Here is a 24480-nt window from a genome sequence, read left to right as displayed (position 1 = left end):
CACGGGTTACTTGAGTGAATAGAGCTGAAGTGAAGAGGCTCCTAGCTTTTTATGCGCAGCTGGAAACGCGGTGTGGCCTTTATCTATTGGCAAAGGGCAGCGTCGTACACGGCCACAGACGAGCAAGCATCACGGAATTTAAATGAACCCGCATCCGCGTAAGAAAAACTTGGCTGGGGCTTTACTTTGAGTGAGAGAACCATTGCTCAACAAATATTCTAGCAGTCTTAGATGAGTACATAGTGAAAACTGGCCGGTTGAGGAAACGATTTTCTACCTCAGTCTGAAAAAGTGTGGAGTAGGATATGAGTAGAAGTGTGGCTCGCATCATAGAACCGTAGTGAACGGCTTTTTAAATAGTATTTCGGCGACTTGAACTTGGGCCTTGGTCAGCATACATACATACTTGCTTACCAGCATATGAACCAGAAAATACGAGTTCGAGAGTCAAGGATTATTTGTATGGAGTGGCGCCGATCTACCATGAAGTTTACACACCTACCCACCATAGCTTCTCGAGCCATACATACGAGAAATCTGTGGGGCATCATAATGGATTCGACACTCATCAATACTCCGCTAATGATCTGCATTCTGACAGCTAACTAAAGTACGATCTACTGGATTTTGATCTGGATGCGTAACACACAGGCCTGTTGGCGGACTATGCTTGATATTCCGGTTTGTTTTAATTTTGTTCTTGCGGGAAAGATGCACTCGCAGCCTAGGTAACCAAACAAAGCGATGTTTCGTGCCTCAAAAAAAAAACCCCTCGTTAGATAGATAATGCCTTGTTATTATTGCACTTCCTGCAGTTGATCTCCATATTTCATCTTGGTACTTAACAGGATATCAAAAAAAAATCTAGATATTAGCACATAGACTATTACTTTAGATATACTCACGTGTAGCAATAAGAACCAGAAAATGCAAGTGACAAAGCAGGGATTATTTGTATGGAGTGGCGCCGATCTGCCATACAAACTAAGCATTTGCATTTTCTGCTTCTTTATGCTACACGCGGGTATATTGAACCATACCATATTGTTGATCCGGAATTCGGTTTGATATCAAGATCAGCGCCAGCTAGCCGACAAAAGCCTGTCTCAGTCGCGCTGATATCCAAGGCTGTTACATAAATAGTGAGCACCAAGAGATTCCTACATCATCTAGCGCTCTAAGGTCAATTTCACTTTTCGAGGAATTTCTCCCAATTGATTTTGGCGCGCATGGTGGGGGATGGCAGCTTACATGTAGTCTTTGTGCTCTGAAATATGGTAGTTGACTGAAACGCCTTTTAATAAAGTTGCTTTGCGTTGATGCTCATCTCTACTACTAATTTCATGACGTTTCCGAACACGACTGCTATTGCATGCCATACAAAAAAGCGCCAAATCCACCTTTTTGTATGTCATGCAATATTGGTCGTGTTCGGAAACGCTATGAAGCTACGAGTAAATAGTATATAGGCGAGCTAGTTCTCTGCCGCTGGTACTATGTACCGCCAGCTACAGGATAACTCAATACCTCGTTAGTGTTGTAGGTGCTAATTCCCATCAATCAACCAGGCCTATAAGTACTAAATAGCATCATATCAATCACATGGGCTCTTCCCTGTATTTGAGAATCGTTAGAGTTTGAAGTGTAGGACAAATCATGTGATCCTAATAATTGAGTCGTAGGAGTCATACATCGCTAGTTAAATACGTGGTGGATCTCTACCACAGAGCCGCATGTGGGGTGTGGAATTTACCAAGCTTCCGTCCCTTGCGGGTACCTGACAAGAAAACAAAAGTGAACACGTGCATGCACAAGGCTCGCGGGGCAGGTGCGGGGGGGGTTAGATATCACACTCCATTAGCGATTTAAAGCCCGGAGTTCCACTATGATGACGGCGGCTAGGAGGGACTGACGGCTTTTCGTTTTCTGTTCCTGATGTTGATGTCTTTTCATCTGTCCACCTATCCACCCCATACCCTTGGAATTCAGGCGAGGGGAAAAGCTGCAGTATGTATGTCCCGAGAGAGTATTACCCACACAGGAAAGCACGATATTGCATCTGTGCACTGAGCAAGTCACTGCAATGAAAATGGGTTTGTTGCGCAGGCCAGCGCCATAGAAACAAGATTATTTCCAAAATTGTATCGACGAGATGACGGTCAAGAGAGTGAGCCAAGAGAGACCAAATCAAGGCATGACGTTGTTGTATCAAACTCCTCTTGCAGGGGAGCCTGCCGTATCAACCTTTATCGTCATCGTGCATCATGAGACCCCGCCTGCAGAGAGAACTCCACAAAGGCTGAGCCAGGCGGCCGGGACACCGATCTTGGGCCTCTTTGGACAAAGAACACTGAATCGACTCATCACTCTCAGGATAAGACCCTGTCTCTTCTTGTCTTCTGGAGAATGCTTGGTAAACATTTCTCGGCTGCTTGTGGTGATGATGGTGCTGATTCTGGCTAGGATTCCCAGCTTAATATTGTAGTACATAGCAAGACACCAGCGCAACACTCGCCAGATAGATACATCTAGTTAGAGAACCAACCTCAAACCAAGTGCATATCTACATGTAGTAAACGCGTCTATGTACCGGTACTTAAGTATTTGATAGGGCAGGAGATGAAGTTTGGTGGGCTTTTGGTCTTGATTGAACCCTTAGCCTCCTCAGCTGCGATTCCAACAAAAGCAAACCAAACCGCCGAGTGACAATCTGAGTGACGAAACCCCTCCATCCGGCTGCCGAAAGCCTTTGCCTCTAGCTCTGACCTTTATCATCTTCACCACGCAATCCTTTTTATCATATCCTCTCCCCCCGTACTCTTATTCTTTCAATTGTCATTTCTCATTCAGTCAACTTTATTAACCAGCCATCACCGTTGGACTTAATATCCATTCACCCCCCGCACCTAGGACATCGACAACCTACATACAAGCTTCACCGATCCAACTTTTCAGGAAACACCCCCCCTTGAACCTGTCATGCCTGTGATAGAGGTAAGCAATACCTGCATACGGCAGGATATGTTTGATGCTTTTCTGTTATTCCCACACCCGTTCACTTTCTATTCCTTTCGATATCATAAGGCGACCCGGGATTTTTCGAGGCTGGAAGTTGGCCCTTGACCATGTCCCATTTTCCCTGCCGGAGAGAATGACGACGTTTGTGGGGCGAGGGAGGGGCATGTCATCGTGCTTATGCTTGCTGCATGCAACGCCTCGTCCGTCCTTGTTTGACCTTCAACCCAAGACTCCGCTTCTTAGTTCCCCTCATTACCACTGTCCAAGCTCCGTTGTATTCCGATCGATTAATTCGGTTGATTCCCTATTGTTTACTCCATCATATCCTCCGGAAAATTTCACCTATTGATATTCCGTACTCTCCATCTTTGACCCCTCAGTTATAAGCTGTTTGATCGAATAACCAATTTGAACGGAATACGTTACTGATGGCTACGCAATTTCAGAATTTGAAAAACTTCATCCGCCATGGCAAGCAGGCGCGAAATAACCAAGATAGCTCACCCCAATCGGTGCCGGCTCCACAAAATCATGCACATTCAGACCCAATCCACTCAAAGGCCGAACACCAAAAGAAGTATCAGCAGAAACAAGACTTCTCAGTAGCTCCTGATGGCAACCGTAATGTAGCTGCTCAGGCTGCCGATGCTGCAGCTAACGCTACAGCAGCTCATCAGAAGCTCCCGGTCGACGATCCTGGTGTAGTGCCCTCTCAAATCGGTGCGGGAGTATCCGCTGGTGGTATTGGTGGACAAGGAGGAAAGAATTATGATGAGAATGTACTTGCGCGAATCGTCGCCGAGGAAAGGGAGACTCGAGAACGATTACCAAAATATCCTGGCCTCGAACGATGGATATTGCTGGAAAAAATGGGTGATGGAGCATTCAGCAACGTCTACCGCGCGAGAGATAGCACTGGAGAGTACGATCAAGTTGCCATCAAAGTCGTCCGAAAATATGAACTCAATGCGGCTCAGGTATGTGGATAATGCTTTCTTTTGTTGTTCTCAAATTTATTTCCTTGCTTCAAGCCGGTCCAAATATCTCCAAATGGAGTTTCCGGGAATCTTTTAGCCAACTTCTTTTGGGAATTTTTTCATAGGGTAATGATCACCTTCATCCGGATTTCAAGAAGATACCGAAAACAGTTGAGGTGCGATATATTCCTTAAACACATTCTATCAAATATCACTTGCCCATTACCTCCACTGTTCTTTGGGGAAAATTATGCTCTTGTTTTTCTTTCTTTCCTTGGGGATTTACATTTCATATTTCTTCAAAGCTTACTACAAATCACAAGAACTCAGACCGTATCTTTGGATAGCAAACTAACATCTATATAGCGAGCAAACATTCTGAAAGAGGTCCAAATAATGCGGGGCCTTAATCATGAAAACATCGTCTCTTTGATCTCATTCTCAGAATCTCGAAGTTATTACTATCTTATATTAGAGCTCTGTCCTGGAGGAGAGTTATTTCACCAAATAGTGCGCCTTACGTACTTCTCAGAGGATCTTAGTAGACATGTCATTGTACAAGTTGCGGAGGCTTTAAGGTATCTCCACGAGGAAAAGGGAGTAGTACACAGGTAATGACCCTTTCTTAAATTCCGCAATTCAATCATTGACTAATGTCAACACTTTTGCAAGGGATATTAAACCAGAAAACCTCCTTTTTGAACCCATTCCGTTCATTCCAACAAAGAGTCCTAAAAATCGATCACCAGAAGATGAAGATAAAGAAGACGAAGGCGAGTTCATTCCTGGAGTAGGCGGCGGCGGCATCGGGCGGATAAAGGTCGCCGATTTTGGGCTCTCCAAGGTCGTGTGGGATACTCAAACGATGACTCCCTGCGGTACCGTGGGGTATACAGCACCAGAGATTGTTAAAGATGAACGTTATTCCAAGAGTGTTGATATGTGGGCTCTGGGGTGTGTCCTTTACACTTTGTTGTGTGGATTCCCGCCCTTCTACGACGAAAGCATATCAGTCCTTACGGAAAAGGTTGCGAAGGGACAATATACTTTCCTCTCCCCATGGTGGGATGATATTTCAAAATCAGCCCAGGATCTGGTTTCGCACCTTTTGACCGTCGATCCTGTGAAGAGGTACACTATCGTGGAGTTCATGAATCACCCGTGGATTAAGAACACAAACGAGGCCACCGTGGCTGCATTGGACGCACCTCCTCTAGCCACTCCTGCAATTCACAAACAGAACATGCAGTTCACACCGATGGCTATCGAGCCCGACTTCACCCCTGATCCCAGTATGCCCGGAGCCAACAAACGGATGGATTTCAGGTCTCCTGGTGTTGTCAGTTTGAGAGAGGTATTCGACGTCGGTTATGCAGTTCACCGTATGGAGGAGGAAGGGAAACGTCGTAAGAACTGGAAGCAAGGATACAGAGGTGCTCAGCCTTTGAACGAGGAAGACGAATTCGACTCCGAGGAAGAAGATATTGCAGAATCTGTTAAGATCCCCAAAGATAATGAGGCCGATGATGTTGCGGGGATGGAGGCAACATTGAAGAAGACCAATTTGAACTCCGGAAGCACGTATGCTGGGGCTATTGCTGCTGCTCGGGGCGTCGGAGCGACAGCTCCAATGTCCCCCACCACGCCGAAGACCAATACTGGCGGACATGCTAGATCCACGAAGAGGAAACCTGGCGGATTTGAATTGAGTCTAGATAATGCTACACTCTTGGGTAGAAGAAAGAAGGACGGAACAGTACAGGCATAAATGATGGCAGCATAGATATGCACTGTTGGGAGTACGCTTTATAGAACTCTCTGCTTTTGAATAAACTTGTCGATTTCTCAGCAAGCGAGGAGGAAAAGGAACGAGTGGGGTGGATTTTCATGTGTCATTTCATAACCCTTGGGATTTGGAAAGGCTAAGGGATAGCAATTGCTTGGTTATTTTCATTTTCATTTCATACCCGGTTTGGATTGTTTTTAGTTTTATACAGCATCTTACACATCGGTTGTTTTTGGTTTGGCTTTACATTGACATGAACTTTGGCTATTTGGTACCGGTTTTAGTCTTCTCTGCTCGATTTTGTTTGCTTTTTCCATGTTTGTTTCAAGTACCACGATCTCCGGTCTGTTTATGTACATTGAGCGTCTTGTGATATTTCAACGTACATTGGCATTCTTTGAACCAGGCTGTTCCTGTTTTCTTGTTTTTTATTGTAAACTCGCGTTGATAGCGAGTATTATTCCATCTATCTATATGTACCTACTGGTCAATCGTCAGGTCTTGGCAATTATGAATAAGGTTATGCAAATTGTCTCAAACAAAGGTTGATACAGATAGATTACTCTTCCAGTGCCATTAAGAACCGCATGTGGGACAAGTACTGTAAACGGCCATTTTTCTGTACCCCAAAGTCTAAATAATAAATGAAGCCACCAGCGGACACGGTTAAACAGACTTGTGTCTCAGCGACAAGGATTCACAGAGATGAACCTTTCCTATCAACAGACCCCCCGAGAGCACATATCCAAGTGATGCATACGCAATCACACCAAGATCCTCGCCCTATCAACACTCCCTGTATTCCCGCGCACAGGTTTTGAAATTAGGATCTACCCTCGATCCCACAGATCACAACAGCTCTCTCCGGGTAGGCTCGACGGGTGGGAGGGGGTGAGAGGGGGTGGGGGCGGGCGGGCGGGCATCCCATACTGAACTCTAGCCCTAGCCTAACGCCCCCGGTTGTACAGCTTGACCGCACCGCGCCCATCTCAAGACCTACATGCGTCGGATCCTACTTTACGTAGGTAGCAACTGCATCTCGACCAACCTAACCCAAACCTCTCAACGAAAGAAGGATGAGAAAAAGGAAATACCGTGAAAGAGGGATTCCTTCCCACAGGTAGGTACCCGCCACACCACCCTATCATCTGGTCATTGCAAATTGGACCCCATTATTATCATGCCGATGCAATGCCGGCCGTGCTACGACGCATAATGATGGCTCGGATGGGATGAAAGGGGACGTTCAAGGTGGGAGGGGGGCGCAGGTCTTGTAAAAGGAAAAAATAAAATAAAAATAAAAATAAAATAAAAGAATAAAAAAAGGCCGTGCAACCCATATTTGCATTAACTATTTATTGTACTTTGCTATATTTCCATTATATACATCACGAGAGAAAGAGACGCGTACTGGCATACATACATGTACATCTTGTACAATGGTTGTTATGTATGTGAAGTAGCGTTATGTTCCGAAACAACCGTAGCTTCCAGGCAGATCTTCCATCCCTCCCTCCCGCCTTCCACCCCCCTTCTTAATCTTCCTCCTCAACCTGACCCATCCTCTCTCACCGCTCCCCCACCTCCAATCCCAATCCGGAAAGAGGGATGATGGGTCAGCTCCGCGCCTGAAAAAGCTTATCTGCCAAATCCCGACTCGGTCCTCCTCGACCTGCAACCTTATTCACACCTCTGGCATCGCATGTGACCGACTATTTTATGTCCTTGGAACTGATTCATTATTCTCAACACACTGTGTCACTTTGGCCCAGGTTAGCAGTGCCTTGTTTTGCTTTGTCGTATTGGTTTACGTCAACGTGCTGCTGCTGCTGCGTTACACACAGCTCTGTGCTTGTAAGGTGATAGTAGAGTTATATACCGTTGAAATTTCTTATTCCGCGGTTTAAAAAAACATGATATGTGGCACCATTTCTCATACACTTTCCTCCTCTTTCTTCAGTTCCAGTTCTAGGACATGTTCGTTCAATCAATCTTTCTTTACAAGTTCGACGCAAGGAAATAAGAACAAAAGAAATGTAAGAAGGAAAAAGAATAGAGACCCCGAAAGAAGATGGCGGGTGCATACATACAGTGTTCCAATAGTTACAGTGAAATGAATATGAAATAAAAATAAAATAAAATAATCATCACAGGAAAGAGCAAAAATAAATAAAATTGAAGAAGAGGCGTATGTGTGTTTTTTTTTCGAATGGAAGAAGCAGAAAAATCTGCCGAAAAGAGAAGTGAAAAATTGGAGACCCGCCCGAAAGAAAGCTTTTATGTGGTGTGTGTGAGCATAAACATAAAACAACTCCACTTTGGTGCTCAACGTAGGTAATACCGCCCTATTATAACAGAGTCCCAAGGTCGATAAAACTTCACCACGGTGGCTAGCGGTGGTGCTCAAGCATGACTTGAATTAAGGTGACATGTGAGGCACGACGGATGGAGAGAAGAAAAACAAAAGAAAAAACGGAGTAAAAAGCAACCGAGTAGGAAAATAAGAAAAACCCCTAAGAAAGAAAAAGCAAAAATACCAAGAATTAGGACCCATTATTCCCAGTATCACCACCGACTCCCCTCAGGGCTGAGCTGTCTGCGTATCCATAGCTCCCGGCTAGTATCGGCCAAGAGGCACTGGTGGTCTCTTGTGGGGGATAAGGATTACGTGATGTGGAGATAGATGCACCTGGGCTGCCTGTCGCATTAACTGTTCCCAGACTGATACCACTAGTATTGGGCGTCCCATTATGTGAACTTGCATCAGGACGCAATATACTGCCGTTATCGCAGTCCCGACCTAAAGCAATGAGCGCTGAAGCTGAATATGTCTCCGTTGGATCCAACTCTCCAGCCATTGTACTTATGCATTGTGCGTATTCCCGCCATGACTCGTTGCCGGACCACCAACCAAAGGCGGACGCAGTCGGGGGCTCGGTCGTTGATGCAAAGGTAACTGGGGGCTGAGCAAAGCCATTATATGGGGCTGGTCCCATTGTAGTGACATGACCAAAACTTTGGTCTTCCGGCAGTGATCCCATATTCGCGGCATCAGTAAATATAGGGATATGCCCACCTCGAAGGTCATGAACTGCGTTGTAAACCGCAGGATATTGATCGGATGTAATGTGTGAAGTTGGAGGCATCTTTGATGCGCCGGTAGATGATGGGACAAATCCTGGAGGGGGAGGACCGGCAGTGAATGGTGGATATGGAGAATTGTGGCTACCGCGTGAAGCTGGCTGTGCCCGCTGATCCTGTTCACCCCTCTTTCGATTAAGCAGCTCCATTGTACCGTGCGTCAAGACTTGCACAACTTCTCTGAGCTTGTTCGGCGAACCTAGTATAATTCTTTAGCATTATGCATCATGATAGATTTGTAGAGTGGCTGTCCTACCAAGCAAACTTCCGACATCACCCATAATGTCCATGCAAAGATCCATATCGGTTTTGACTTGGACAACTTCATCTGGAGTTACAGTATCCCTCTTCTCCCATACAGAAAACAAAATTGTCAATGTTGCCAATAACTGTATGGTAGCACCAGACCATGTAGTGTCAAGGTAGTGGCTACCCTTGCGCAGCTCGTCGGTTAGATGCAGGATTTGTCGGGACGAATCAACACAAATACGAATACAGTCATTGGTAAACGATGGGGACGGCGAAAGGCTCAATGAAGGATGACGCATAAGAATTCGGCATCTGCGCCAAGTTAATAATACTTCTTTTAAGTAGTAGGAATTTTCCGATTGGAGGACTTACTCATGAAACCATGAATGTAGATGGGCTGCCTGAAAGCGCTTCTCTGGCTTTGGAGAATCAAGGCCTTTAACGCGTTAGTGTCAATAGTATCGGAAAGTGTACCAATAAGGAAACTTACTCAAGCTTTTGGGGGCTTGTTCCTTCCATTTTATAAGTTTTCCTTCAAGCTCTTCAACCAAAGAAACATATTTCTCTCTTGAAGGTCTCGCAGGCGCATATAGTGTACCAAGCATCTCGATGTAAAGAGATGTAAACTTGAACATTTCAATAGAAACATCAAATGCGCAGTCTTCATTGCCGTCCTCGCGCTTGACATATCCGGTTTCTGTGATAAACTCGTCATCAAGCCTCTCCGGATATTCCACATCAAAATCGGTTTCCCTGATACTCATTGGCCTGCCTAGTCTGGCGCTCAACGAGACCTCCAGTGTGAGGATAGACCAAAACACACGCTTCCGGAGCTCTATATCGATTGGATTCGTCGACCCTGAGTATGCCCACTTCTTGGGTGAACGGTGGAGACCAAGCTCGAAACACATGGAGATAGCAATTCGGGATAGAAGCCAGCTTCCACCAGGCTTTGGAAACCCCCTAATGTGCTGCAAAATCAAGCCAATGGCTTGAAGATCCTCCAGGCCAGAGGTATTTAAAAGCCCGTAAAAAAAGGAAAGCGCGTAATGATAGTGCATCCGTGAACGTTGCATTGTTTCGGTTGATAACGTTGTATTGTGACCGCGATTGACCATGCGGTCCTGTGATGCGTTTTGGAAATCCACAATTGCAAAAATCATGTGAACCATTACAATCTGAGCAGGGCTAGGTTCGTAAGTCTTGTCTGTATATATTCTTTCTAGCTATGAAACCGGTTGTCTGTCAGTATCACGGCCCATCGCAAAATCGACTCATTCATGGTAGGAAGAGCTAAGCTTATTACCATTTTCATAAATGTTGGTTGGTGGAGAATAGGAAGATAAGGATGAGAGACCGCAAAGAACCAATTCACATATTCGTATGCCTTTTCCTTAAGGGGCAATTCGACCTTGGGAACATTTGGATTGACATTGAAGATAGTCGATAGACAGCTGCTGAACGTTTCATCATTGGCATTCGAAGGATGATTCGGCTCGTTGGGGTCTAAATCTGATAGATCAATGTCGATACCAAGAAGCGATAGGGCAGATGCTTTAATAGAGCTCAGGTACGAAGACCCAGAAGATATTCCAAGATAGTGTGAGCTAGTGCTTCCTGGTCGAAAACTTGCTGTCCTTATGGAATTGCAGAGCCTATCGTTCGTTGTAGCAGTGCAGCATCCAGTGCTAGGGGAAGAATAGGCCGTGGGCGTTGCCTGAAAGTCCTTCCGACCGTTCCCCCATCGGTCATTGACCACAGGCCGACTCCCATTTAAAGCCCAGTCCGGGTTTGGGTTATTATTTCGAGGTTGATAACCGTTATTCCTATTTTCCATTCCCATCCTCGCCAGCGTATCCTCCATGTCCTTATTCTTTTGCTCAAGTAGCGCACATTTAGCTTCCAAAGCTTCCAGATAACCCCGTGGTACAGCCTTTTGGGAAATTCGATCCGTGGTTTTACACTCAGTACGATTTTGCATGCATGGCGAACATCCTCCTGGTAATCCGTCACATCGTATTTTGCGGACCTACGAATTGACAACATCAGTCACGGCAATTCCCGGGGCTTGACCTCCAGCCATCGAATCGTGAGGTTAGGATGCTCAACAAAGAAGTAAACATCACACACCTTGCAGCGGTCGCAGGCTTGACCTGTTCTTGTAGCGGTTGCCAATCGCTTCTTTACTGTCCTCGTGAACTCATCTGCTGCGTAGAAATCACCGGATGATCCAGCGCCAGGGGCAGCTGTGGTGGAGTTTGTAGACGATGCGGACGACTGGCGTTTGGGCGGCATGTTCCTTCTATGCGTGAGGATGTGTGGGGGGTGGGATCCAACAAGCACCAATTCACGAGTATGAGAAGTTGATGGTTGGTGATGGTGGAGGGCTCAACTAGATACCCGCTAGAGACGGTGATGAATGCAAGTTCTGGTATAAAGTTCTTTTTTTCTTCTTTCTTTTGACTTGCTTCACTTTTCTTTCTTTATATGTGGCGATGAAAGAACCGAAGAATGGACTCGGACCCAGTATTTGAATGAGGGTAATTCCTTTCGAGATATCTTATTTAAGCATATATGTATATAATGGGTGATTTCCTATTTCGTTGGATATGTTTTGATAGTGGTGAGCAAAACTTGAGCTAGTTGAAGACACTGAGGAAGATGAGAGGGGTGGATAGATGAGAAGAACAAGGGCTAATCTTGCCTGTGCGTGGGGGGGGGGGGGGGTAGGGGGGTGGGATTGAAAGTATGAGAGGTTCTATCGTCGTGGCTATGACTTAGAGGCACCAGAAAGCATGCCTCAGCTGGATACTGAATCACCACTAAGGAGCACGTCCGTGGGGGAGTGGAAGGGTGGAGAGGGGGGGGGGGGGTTGAATATGAAAGACGTGTGGGGGAGGGGGATAACTACGTTAGGGCGACTGGAGAGCCGCTTTGGGAGTGAGTGAGAGCGTGTGAGAGGAGAGACGCAGACGCAGACGCAACGCAGTCAAGTCCCGACCGCGACTGAGGATGAGGTGACGCGGCGGGCAGGGCTTAAAGGACTCAAAAAAAGATATTGTACCTACAGTTGAACGAGCGGAGGGCTGACACAGAACGGCGACGCTGGACCGGGTAGCAAGCAGGAGGCGCTATAGATTGACAAGTGAGCAGAGAGCGGGAAAATGAATGGCAGGTTGTGAGTGAATGACGACGTGTACTGGGAGCGAGTGAGTTAGTGAGAATGAGTGAGATCGAGAATAAGTGAGGGTAAGTGAGATTGAGAACGTAAGAGTTGCGAGAGAGGTACAGCGGTAGTAGTGGTGGTAGCAGAGTGGTAGTAGCAGCAGTATAGTAGTAGTAGTAGTAGTAGTAGTAGTAGTAGTAATGAAGTGAACGATAGGAATCAATAGGAATGGGAAGCCGACCGATTACCAGTACTGCCAATTCAGTATGTAGGTAACAAAACAGTACAATCCACAATCGCGGGTCAAGTACCGGGAATTATCACTATCACTACTGCAAATATATTACCTACTCTTCCTGCTCCTCTCGTCTTCTTCGTCTTCTTCTTCGTCGCGCAGAGTACTACTATGCGTAAGGCGCTGCTGCTACTGAAGTCGGAAGGCCTGCAGGCGGGCAGAGGCGAGGACGGCGTTTTCCGTGTTCGACAGAATATGGCAGGAAGAGGGACTGGAGTTGCTGCTACCAGTCAGCAGCCCCCTACTCTTGTCGTTGGGGACGAAATTGCAAGACGGTTAGCCAAGACGAACGTGGACAGGTGGCTGGGCGCGGTATTCTGCTTAAACACATCCACACAGGGCTCCCCAGCGACAGTCACCCGCAGCAACAGGTCTGAGGTCTCGTCACTCCCGCGCTCTGGGACAAAACGCTTTCTCCTTTTCAGCGGTCTGCAGCACAACACCATGTAGCCTCATGCAATCTATTGGCCTTGATCTGCTCCCCGGAAGGTGGTTTGACGTGTGTTTCTCATCCATCAAAGTAGTACCTAGAGTGCAAGCAGGCAGGCAGGCAAGCAAGCAAGCAGCCTACTTACCTACATACCTCTACATATGGATGCACCATACATGTGTACCCAACCACTAGAAACCTGTTCTTACTCTACCATTAGTACTGCAGGTTTCTACCTCTACCTTACTCACACCTCCCAACAATCATCCCGATGTGGTCATATTGTTTCTTTTTCTCTTCAAATGCGAGTTGCCTGTCTATTCAGGCTTAAAAGCTCGGTCTCCCTTGGCTGGATGGTTTCTCAAGCCTTGTGTCTGTGGAACTTTTTTATGAGTAAGACCAATATATGTACATATCCAATCCATCCATCCACCCAACAACCAACAACGAATACCCTGCAGGAAGACGTACTTTTTAGAACCTAGGTAGGTACACACATACACGCATTTACCAAATACGCATCACCTACATAGAGTACCTACATGCATCTGAGCTTATACAAAGAACTGGAAATAAAACAGGGATGGACCAACCAACCCCTCGGTGTGCGAGGATATCGCTACCGCAAAAATAAAAAGCTATGTTCATATTATTTCCTCTACGCCGCCCCATGCTCAGTGGGAAGCCTATCTCAACGACAGTCGCACACACCATACCGCCCACCCGAATGGTTACTGGGCCGAAAATACTTGCGATCTCTTGGGAACCAAAGTCTGGATTCCAGACATCGATTCACAGTATGTACGATCATACTGAGGTCACCGCTCAGGTCAAGAATGGGATTTCCGCGGCACCGATCCGGAGCCGTGTGGCTTAAATCTTGAGCGGTCAGCGGGGGCTTCGGCATTGTAACCGTTGCAGATATCTCAACTTACTCGAACGAATTTCAACTTTCCGTGCGCTAGGGGATTAACGCATCCAATCTTTTCCTCATTCATTCGCCGAACTTTTTGGTGTTTTATTACTTTTTTTTTGGATCAGGGGGAACACCTCATACATGGAATCACCAAAAATCACTCACATTTACCCGCTTGGTCAAAGCGACGTATGTATTTTCGAAGACTCGCTGTGTGATCACTTTTTTGATTGGGCAGTATATTTGAGTCGATCCAACTTTGAGTTATCGTCAAAAGGGCCCCATGATTTGCTAGATTCACTAGGAACATATCATAGTGGAGTGGAGCCACTGGTTCAACCAGCAAATCTGAGATCTTCGGCAGTGCTCCGAAGACATGAGCAAGCAGGTTTAAGCGTTCAGCAACGATACTTTAGTACTCATTTGGATCATAAATTGATAACTAAAACAAAGCCCCTTAAATTCATGCAAGCTTTCCCGCTGATCTTTCTTTCCTACGTTATCGTTACCTGAACATTGGGATACATACATAAAAGCACATCACACCCTAACCCGGTTTAAATTAAAGAAATAAAAAGAAATAAGGACCCAAAAAATTCACGAGAAGCTCTGCGTATGTATGTATGCACCTAACTTTAAAGGTTACTAAGATCAACGTCTTATAATGGATAATGATGGTTCTTGTTCATTTCTTTTTTTCAATCAAGGCTCTGGTGTCTGGAGGGTTCATCTCCTTTCCTACCGTTGAGTAATGAATCTATGTGGGCAATGCAGTCGACAACACATTTTCCGGGGAGGTTCACCAGTTTCCTTGACATCCCCTAATAGATAAAGTTTTCCGGTTATTTAAAGGAGTTGCGAAATTTAAATATTTGATTCAGCTAAGGACTGGCTTAGTTTAGTTGCGCCTCATGGAGAAACAAGTCCTTGCTCAGCCCTGAGTTATTATTGGATGAATGAGATGGATACCAGGTCTCTTCTAGTTGACGACATTGAGTCTAAGGCTTGCCCGTGCGCGCCACTTTACTTGATAAGGCATACACTTGCAGCTGTTTATCCAGCCCACGTTGCTCGCCGTCCGGTTCTCAGGAGAGTGGGGTAAAAGGGAAGGGGGAGTTGGGGCCCGTAGATGCGGGATCCCCGTTAACCATTGGAGACCGGCCCCTCGCCTCTCTTGTGTATTCGGATAGGAAGTCTTTTTAAGAATTCAAGACATCAAGCATTGGACATGACCCAGGACAAGGGATGGCCTTTTACAGTTACAGCATAACTATCCGGCTATGTTTCAATGAGGTCCAAAGGAAGCATACCTTGAAACTCTAGCGGGGAACTAGAATAATTAGAGACAATTACACATTTTCTAGATTATTTAATGACAAGAATCTACAGACGCCCAGGACCCCTTTAAAATCCAGAATATATTAGCATGATAGAAGGAGGCTTTGCTAGGCATCTGAAGGGTGATCTCTAGGTTCAATTCTTACCCAAAATTAGTCCAAATCGACTTTTAGTGGTTGCAACTTGCGTCAAGTGAGACTTAAGAGTGCACATTCTGACATATATTAAACACGGCGTAGAATTGTGACTGGCTACTAATGAAGTTAGCGGAAGGACATGCTGTTCCCAGCACATTACTAATGGATTACTCCTATTGGCCCTTCCTGTCCCCACAATTGACATTTCGCCGCGTTGGCTTGGCTACCCGGCCCCTTTAAATTGTGCATTTCTCTCCGACTCCTCTTTCCTCCTCAGAAAGTTGCACCCAGGCCAATTTGGCTTCCTACATACGCCTAAGCTCACATGCGCGCTGGAAGTTGAACGAGTGCTTGGGGAGAAAAAGGATCCGAATGGATCTGTCCCGCTTAAAGAACAGGCGGTTAGTTTTTTCTTTTCGGAGAAAGAACTCTGAGCCGTTTGTCCCGTTGGTGTTGATATAGAACTTGATTTTAAATTTTATTCCAATGTTTCTGAGAGTCTGTTCGTGGTTATAATTAGAGAGTAACATTACGAAGTGTGTTCCCACCGTTAGGTAGATCGATGGAATCGAAGGAATGATAATAAAATCTTGTCTCAGAGGGTCACGTTCGTCTGGTCCTACCGTACCGCCTGTGCAGTGGCCAAAGTCACACATCCCATCTATCTAGGACTCTGTAATCTAGTGAAACTTGGGCCACCCGTTTTTTTTCCTTCTTTTTTTTTCCTTTCCTTTCAAGATGACGCGCTTGCATCACAAACAGCCCGCGCTGTCACCTGACAGGTAGAGTAGTGGATGGACTGTGCCTTTGCGTGCAGTGACACTACGTACGATAACCCGATGTTTCGGTAGTTAGTTACGTTATATTCCAAAGACAGGAGAGGAAGAGTCAAAGAACTCTACTGGTCGACAGATATCCGCAATTTTGATAGTGTCGGTTCAGGCGGTCAGCGGAAAGTTAACTCTAGGACTCATTATCGTCACCAACTCCCAACAGGCCAAGCGCTAGATGTACTCGTCCTGTAATCGAAGGTCCAACAATTGATTTACATTCCCACTAATGTTGGCGTATACATACATGTATGCGATGCTTTAGCTAGCCGATAATGGCCTTCAAAAAACATCAACAAAGAGCTCCTCATGATAGAGATTGAGGCCTCGGCCAGGTACTGGGTCAAGTGAGACAATTGGGATTGATGTCCGAAGGTGTTTGATAGCAACGATAGCTATAGGCCTATGGCGCAAACTTATCACTCGCCCAGAGATATGGAGTGATCAGATCAATGATCGGGAATGACTTCTCTGGATCAGGGTCAATGTGGGGGCAAAAAAGAAGAGATCTGCGAAAGTTTAGATACTCGTCTCACTATCACTGGGAAACATACGATTCCGGCGATAGCAGTAGATCTTCTAGCTGTTGCAATGTGAGGAGAGAAGAAGGAAACATACCCTACATCGTTCCTCAGCAGTGTTCCTTTCAATTATAATATGCTCTAGGTTCTGTCCTCCGATAGGCATATGACTGTATTTGCTTCCTACTGGGTGTAGAAAAATATATCATAAGGCGTACAAACTGTTGGATTGATTGTTAAATGAACTTTCGACCCGGGAGATCTAAAGGAAGGAATACGAAGATCTAATGTCTAATAACCTAGTTTGTTAGTAGGCGGGCCCGTAAACTACATGTAGTCTTTCGGATTTATTAATATCAGAAAACATAAAGTTCAACACGCACGTACATAATAGCCTGTTATATCGGGTGAAAAACAAACTTACGAAACGCTGACGACTTCTTTTTTCCCTTCTCATTATTCTTCAGGGGGATCGAGAGTCCAACAATAACTCCCTGCCCTAGCCATGGTTCTATCATTATCACGCAAGAATAACATGCGAGAAAAGGAGCTGTTGATCGTGATCGACACTGAGCAGTTTCTGTGGTTGTGGTTTGTTAGAGCTTAGAAAGGACGAAAGCTAATCTCCCAGCTAACCAACCACAGGCAATGTGGAGCACCCGAGACTGGCTGTGTACTCGGGGCAGGCAATAAGAACCTGAAAATGCAAGCTGCAAGCAGGTGCTCAATTTGGTGTAGCTTTTCGCCAGCCGCGAATCAGAGGTTGTTACCATCAAAAGTCATTTTCAGGTTCTTCTTACCTGCCCCGAGTATCCGGCAAGGGACACCCAAGCGAGGTGCCACTGCAGGTACCCGCAGAGCCGCAATGCCTGGGGTAGTGTAAGGTAATACCAATTTGAACAGTACTGTGTAGCATACTACATGTATCAATGTATCCAATAGTAGGGGTGTCGCATATACATTTGGTTTGTGCAAGTGTAACATTCCGTTAAAAACCTAAATAATGTGGCTTTTGCCAGTGGACCCCCACCTTTCTTGACTTTTTGCTGTGGTTGCATGCAAGCAGGTAATGAATAGCAGCGAGTTGTATGCATAAATTCATAAGGGATCTCTACACTTATGATATAACGTGAGGACTCTAAGCTTCACTTACCCCTGGTGCCACTTAGATTCGGTCTTGGTTGGATCTGACAAATAGTGTGTTCTGTGCGGGACCAGTAGAATAATTATTGTGAATATTGGTAAGATCTAGAGCTCAACATGCATAGTAGTGGCCAGTCTTCTTACTGGTCAAAAATGGCCACCGCCAAGGATTTTACATATATCAGCCACCTAAAGAGCATTTAACCAAGGGTATAGCATTGGCTGCCCAGTAATACATAATGGATTGGCACGGATCATAGATCCCTATTACCAGGCCAAAAGGACATTTCTAGGTTCTTTTTTCTTGGGTATGTATGTATGGCCCAAAGGAGCAGCAGTTTCTTAATAGTGCCGTGTTTATGATAGAACGAGAATGTCTTTGCCTCGTTCTAATAATATGTTGAGGGTGCCGGCGTACAAGATTTAATGTAATTATTGTCAAATCACCAATATAAAGATAAACTCTTTATTCTCGTCTTCAATTATCGTGATACAGGTAAGTGTATACGGGGTTTAAAGTAGCATTTCCCCATGTTCTTACAAGATGAAATCAAGAAATCCCAATGATAATTTCCCCATTAATCCCGAAAAATACCCAAAGTTATTTTCTAGTTCTCTCTTTGCCGGCTTGAGTTTCGCTCCTCGCACAACAAATCCCTTTGGACTCGCACCAAACCTTCACCACCTCCTCATCAACACCCAAGCCTTTGAACTCCTCTTTCCCATTTAACCATAATGTCATATCCCCCAGAATTATGGGATCATACATCAATATTGCATGATAAAACGAAAATTCGGAATGCAATCTTCCAGACTCCTGAACCGCTTCAGAAATAAGACGATGAACATCGCTTGCCAAGGGATTGACAGAGACTGGTTCTCCGCTATCATGTGACGAAATCTTTGAAGGTTTTTTGCTTTTAGACGCAGTTTTGCGCTTGGGCTTTCTGGTATTCCTCCCTCCCTTGGCTACGACTTCAGTTGATACTGCATCCTGCAAGACCAGTGCTGCTTCTTCCCCACTAAGACCCCTTTCAGAAAGTTCAGCGGTATTTTGAACTAGTCCTGCGTTGGCCTCGAGCTGCTGTGGCATAAGTTGTGCTGTCGCGGCCTTGTTCTTTGCTTCCCAGCTAGTTTCCAGGCATGAAACCATTTTGCCTCGCGTCTTCATATCCTTGTAGCCACACTTAGCTACATCTAATTTAAGCCTAGCCGTTGAATGTGACAGAAAATCAGGCATTGGAGGTAAAAGCTTCATTTTTTCACAACCAGTAGATCTTTCCGTTTTGGTTCTAACTGAGGCAGTTGGTGTCATACCCCCGGCTGATTTGGTTGACCTTTCAAGAGATGCAGTAACACCTCGGGAACTTGAGATTGCTATGTGCGGGGTTTCCGTCGAGCTCTCTATCATCTGAATTCCGCTGCTCTCATGTTGAATAAGCAAGGGCTCGCGGTGAGGGCCATGACACGAATCTAGGGGGTCATTCTGGGACACCGGTCTTCCAGTGGGGTTCGACCCCGTGGTCACATTTTCATCTCCTGGCAGCTCGCGAACTGTGCGTACTTCGTTCCACCCACCTCTTTCCGATTCTGGGCGACTATTATCGATACCAGTCATGTCGACAACCTCCGCAGACATCAGCTCGCCATCATGATCCCTTGCTGCAGCATCCCACAGCCCACTAGCTGTTTGACGCATTTTACCCAACTGACTCCTTCCCTCAAGTGCATTTTGATGGGGTTGCTCTCGCACACGACTGGTTGTCATCTTCACCCCACTTTCATCATATCTGATATTGTTACTTCCTGCATTTCCTCTGAAGATGCTCCCACCTTTCCTTTCTTTTGCAAGAGATTTTAGAAAACCTCTTCGAGAAACTGACGTGGAGGGTGGAGGGAGATTATAATCATCGTCTTGATCGTCAAATCCGATTTGAAGTTGGCTATCGTGAGTTCCCTTGTTATCACCTATTTTCTCCAATTGCGAGGAAGTCCCAAATACGAACTCCTGAGAATCGAATCTTTCTCTGGCACTCGTTGGGCTTAGAAGGACAACTACTTCTGGGCTTGGTTTTCTTTTCTTCATCGCTGGAGATCCACGCTTCCGTGAGACCTTTTTCGGGTCCGTCTCTTCACTTTCATTTATTTCGAAGTAAGCTAGTATCGGAGAATCTACGGGTTCACGAAACGGAGCTGTAGCGTGTTCGGTAATTGTTTTCGCTTTCTTCTTTGGCTGTTTTTGTTTTGATAACTTAATTGGTTTCTCCTTAGCTATCATAGCGGTACTTGGGAGACCAATTATCTGTAGAGCGTTACATTAGCATAAGTTCAAAGGACGAAGTGGAATCCTCGCGCAAACAGAACTAGCTCCAGTTTTCTGAAACCTGGTAGGACGATAAGAGGATTGGCACCAATCAGGTTACTGAAAACCGGAACTCGCTCTACTTGAACGAAGGCTCCAATATCAGATAAACTCATTCTTGGTTCTTCTCACCTCCAATGGCCTCTTATTTCTTAGACTGTTAGCGAAGATGACATCTTCCTTACCGACTAGAGCTTCTTGAGAGCTTTGGCGTGAATTTGTCGTATATCTCATAACCCCTACCATATCGTCGAAAGCAGACCTTTTGGACTTCCTGACCTCACCACCCATCAATGGGGATGGACTATCCACGCTCAGAGTCGTATTCTTAACGGGCGTCCATTGCCGTCGTATTACAGGTATGGAAGGATTTAGAGCTGATTGTTGGCTGGGCGATTCTTGTGTAGGTGTACTTTGCTTACTATAAACATCCTGTAGAGCTGGATTGTCCAGAAAAGGACTCGAATCATTTACAGACGGTCCAGATATACTAAGCTCTCCCTCCTGTTGCTCTGCAAAGTACTTTGACTTTGAGGGTCCTGTTGCACTCTTGACGACCCTTGCCTTCAACTTCCCATCTTTCAATGGCCTTTTCTTCCTCTCGACTTTGGAATTATCCCTAGTCTTGTGGGGAGTCCGCGATTTTTTCGATGCCGGCGGATCTTCTGTAGCCTTGACCGCCCGTTTCTTCCTCGCCGGAGGTAACGTCGGTGGTGAAGCCTTTCCTTGGTCTTCCACTGCATCATTGGATACATCCCAAACCGAAGGCTCCTCACCCTCAGTCCTTCCTTTATCCGGAGATTGAGCAATGCCCACCTTTGACGAAGCTCCTGTCATACTGAATTGTTTCAACTTTGAGCTCGGCGAAGACAGCGGAGAGGACACCAAATCATTGCTTGGAGATGGCACTCGGTGGGGTGGCGAAGAGGAGATGAGGTTTATAACCTGCTTTATGGGTATAGATGTTTTTACCGACATTGTGACAGTTCTGCTATTACACCCAAACGGCAGTATAAATGTCGATAAGCTGGAAGATAGTCACCTTTGGAGAAGGATTGACATTGTTATTGCTTTTTCTTTCAATTCAATGGTTAGAAGGAGGTTCAAAGGACGACGCGTGCAATCTCTCGGGTGACAAATGTTCGTTGCTGTGCCAACGAACATGCGTCAACAAAGCCCTACATGTACAGTATCTGGTAAAATTATTGCGAAAGTGGGTTCTCCGTGACCCGATAGTCCCATTGGCTCTTGAAACGACCTTTGCTGTGAGCACGGACCAAGAAATCCACTCCTTTAGCGCTGACTTTCGCATTAATTCTACCAGACTCTGTATGGCTCGAGAAGCTATGGTGGGTAGATGTGTAAACTTCGGCGTTTGCAGCCAATCAATCTATAGGAATTGGGAGATCTACCCCTATAATGGTACTAGCGCCTAGCCTGATGGTGGAATTTTCTCTAATTCCCATACAAAAAAAGTTCCTCTGAAGTTGACACACCCACCCCCTATGCCTTCTCGCGCCATAGTAAGTCAATAAACTCCTACATACTAGCCACGTTGGTGGTATTTGGGATTGGCTTTTTTTTTTTTTTTTTTTTTTTTAACCTCTGAGCGCAATTCATATTAGTCATAATTGCGGTCGTATTCCTTTATTATAAATATTACTGATATGGTTATAAATTTTATGTGATTCTCCTTTTTTCCTGATTCGAGAGCTACATGTAGAGTCTATGTGTATATTACGTGTAATGCTAGTAGGTTTATAGATACATGTTTACATGTATTCATGTATGCACAACAGCTGTAAATAGAGCGTATTTGACAACTGTCGATTTCGGCAATTGACTGTTCGGCTTTGACAGTTGCGGGTCGCAAAATTGACATTATACTTCACGAACTCTCAAATTATTTACTAGATCTCGACCATTATCAGTGGTGACGAGATCGAGACATAAGGCCTTTTGCGCATTGATAGAGTCCAGCTCCAAGTTCCGGTACCATGTGCCGATACCCTCATCAATCAAAATTGACGGTTCGGCAAACCGCTATTGCAGCCGGCGAACTGTCAATTGTCGGAATCGACAGTTGTCAAATACGCTCTAATAAGGGTAATTTGGTAATTCCAGGTACTACATATATCCTATCTGAAATAAGTTTCAACTTAGGTCACTGTACCGGATACACACAGCAGTACAATGATACCACTTTAATCTACAAGTACATGTATTTTTATATAAAATAGGGGAAACCCTATCATTCTAATTATACCGAGCTTCCAAACACAAGAGAACTTTAAGCTGTATAAAGCATCAATTGGAATAGGGAAATTTAAGAGTGGGATCAGAGGTGACGGGGTCATAACAGGCCACACAGTCTAGAATCACCAATTATCACTTAGCATCGCTTAGTAACCCCTATATGGTTTCTAAGAAGTTACAGGTCCCTCTGAAATACATACATTTTATCCCTGGCATTTCAGTTAATTTTCTGCAACATATTATCAAATAAAGGCTAGCTGGACGACTTGAACCTCCATGTATGTAGAGATTAACGGCTGCCTATATTAGTGGTGAAGTGAAGCACTTGGTTAGTGTGAGGCCGTAGATCATGTAGTATTGAACTGAAACACCTGACTATGACGCTGTACCCATTCAAACAATGGACATGAATCTCGCAAGCTCTCCATTGTCACATATCTATTACTAATAGAGCCCTGGTGTTTCCATGAGCTTCCACGTAAGCTTAGCTAAAAAGCAATCTCTTAGAATAAAGTATATAAAATTTTGGATAGTTCATCCTCCCGTTAAGACCCGGTGTATACCTATATAGAGAACAGAGTTATAATTAGTTCGTTTTCAATTTGATCTGCATCAGGTACATACCAAGATAATTCAAGGCTTGGTTTTTCAAATTAACCGGAAATGAGTTTCCTTTTTTTTTGTGCTTCCCCGTCCTCATATTCCTGCTTTCTCTTCCTTTGATGGCCACTATCTTGTCCCACTTCCTCGTTACTGTCAATCCCGTCGTTACTGTCAATGTCCATTGGCTCTCCGTATCCACTACTTTCCAATTTTCCTCTATCCCCAGTTGCCTTGACACGGGAACGGCCAACTTTCCTCCAAAGTTTGGACTCGAGTCTCTTTCCCAAAGATTCCTTCGTTTTCCGGATGTAATCCCAAATACCCTCGAATGTGGCTGGATCGACAATGAAACTGGGACACGGATAAGCTGGTATAAGATCCGCCGTTCCTACCACCTTCGGCAGGTAAAGCTTCAAGCTGCCGTTTTGAGGAAATCGAAGGGTGGCCGGTAGACAAAACATATAAAATCCCGGATTCTCTTCTTGGCCATTGAATCCATGGTGGTTTGGCCAAGGAATATCCGGGTCATGTTGAACATTAATCAAGAAATCAGAAGATTGGATGCTTTGGCTGGCTTTGGTCCGTACCAAAAGTTTTCTGAAATCCTTCACCGGCAATCCCATCTTTCTGGCTATCTCCGCGCAGTTACGAGCTTCATCCAGTGTGTAAAAGACACAGCCTACCCAGGTACCAGCATTAGGGTCTACAGAGAGGCATACTATCGGTTGTTCTCTGGCCCCTCTGTCAAAAGGGAGTTCGAAATCAATGAGCGAATCTCTGGGCCTATTCGAATGAGGTGCCAGGTTAGAGCTGGGACGAAGCTTGGTGTCGATGATCCATTGAGTAAGAACGGTTTCGATAGATACGGACGCCGTGTAGACCAGGCCTAAGGTGAGGGATCTAAGGCTGTAACAGACTGCTTCTCTGTGGTCTTCCATCATGACTCCTGTGGCCAATTTGTGGGAACTACCGGTAGGTCTAGTTTGAAGTAAATTATTGATAGAGTATTCGGGGTTATTCATTCGTAGATGGCGATTGACGGAGTAATGCAGTGCAGCTGCTGATGATGACAGCGGTGCGTGATGGCAACTTGTGAGGAGATGCTCTGTATCACTTCGCTTGGCAGTCTGTGTAGTGAAAGTTTAAGTTTTTTTTTTTTTGCTTAAAATTGATTACATGGGTATACACGGTGTAGTTGGTATTGTATTGCGTGGCTACATGTATGGGGGTGGTGATCTGCGTCATGAATTATCACTCGATAAGAGATTACCAATCTAGGCTTCATAGCCACATGTAGTGATTGCATACATGT

At 45.3% G+C, this 24480-nt stretch overlaps 6 protein-coding genes across 6 annotated transcripts; 3 read left to right on the top strand and 3 right to left on the bottom strand.

Moving 5' to 3' along the window:
• Window positions 1-2152: 2152 nt before the first annotated feature.
• On the top strand, window positions 2153-2532 carry LAJ45_02569 (uncharacterized protein; the record flags this gene model as incomplete). Its single annotated transcript, XM_046112160.1, has 2 exons — window positions 2153-2413; window positions 2464-2532. The coding sequence occupies 2 exons, from the start codon at window positions 2153-2155 to the stop codon at window positions 2530-2532; spliced, it is 330 nt and encodes a 109-aa protein (XP_045975060.1).
• Window positions 2533-2979: 447 nt separating this feature from the next.
• On the top strand, window positions 2980-5763 carry LAJ45_02568 (uncharacterized protein; the record flags this gene model as incomplete). The annotated part of the gene is made up of 4 exons (XM_046112159.1): window positions 2980-2994; window positions 3465-3995; window positions 4362-4606; window positions 4668-5763. 4 exons carry the CDS (start codon window positions 2980-2982, stop codon window positions 5761-5763), a joined length of 1887 nt encoding a protein of 628 aa, XP_045975059.1.
• A 2561-nt stretch (window positions 5764-8324) lies between these two features.
• Window positions 8325-11466, bottom strand: LAJ45_02567 (uncharacterized protein; the record flags this gene model as incomplete). The annotated part of the gene is made up of 6 exons (XM_046112158.1): window positions 8325-9121; window positions 9179-9483; window positions 9544-9607; window positions 9662-10397; window positions 10478-11200; window positions 11302-11466. 6 exons carry the CDS (start codon window positions 11464-11466, stop codon window positions 8325-8327), a joined length of 2790 nt encoding a protein of 929 aa, XP_045975058.1.
• A 1277-nt stretch (window positions 11467-12743) lies between these two features.
• Window positions 12744-13082, top strand: LAJ45_02566 (uncharacterized protein; the record flags this gene model as incomplete). The annotated part of the gene is made up of 1 exon (XM_046112157.1): window positions 12744-13082. One exon carries the CDS (start codon window positions 12744-12746, stop codon window positions 13080-13082), a length of 339 nt encoding a protein of 112 aa, XP_045975057.1.
• A 5466-nt stretch (window positions 13083-18548) lies between these two features.
• On the bottom strand, window positions 18549-21287 carry LAJ45_02565 (uncharacterized protein; the record flags this gene model as incomplete). The annotated part of the gene is made up of 2 exons (XM_046112156.1): window positions 18549-20249; window positions 20442-21287. The coding sequence occupies 2 exons, from the start codon at window positions 21285-21287 to the stop codon at window positions 18549-18551; spliced, it is 2547 nt and encodes an 848-aa protein (XP_045975056.1).
• A 1931-nt stretch (window positions 21288-23218) lies between these two features.
• Window positions 23219-24106, bottom strand: LAJ45_02564 (uncharacterized protein; the record flags this gene model as incomplete). Its single annotated transcript, XM_046112155.1, has 1 exon — window positions 23219-24106. The coding sequence occupies one exon, from the start codon at window positions 24104-24106 to the stop codon at window positions 23219-23221; it is 888 nt and encodes a 295-aa protein (XP_045975055.1).
• Window positions 24107-24480: the final 374 nt, after the last annotated feature.

The sequence above is a fragment of the Morchella importuna genome (genome assembly GCF_003444635.1).
Source record: "Morchella importuna strain M04M26 chromosome Unknown Morimp01GS004, whole genome shotgun sequence".
In the NCBI taxonomy this organism is placed as follows: domain Eukaryota; kingdom Fungi; phylum Ascomycota; class Pezizomycetes; order Pezizales; family Morchellaceae; genus Morchella; species Morchella importuna.
This window is presented reverse-complemented; position numbering and strand designations above follow the sequence as displayed.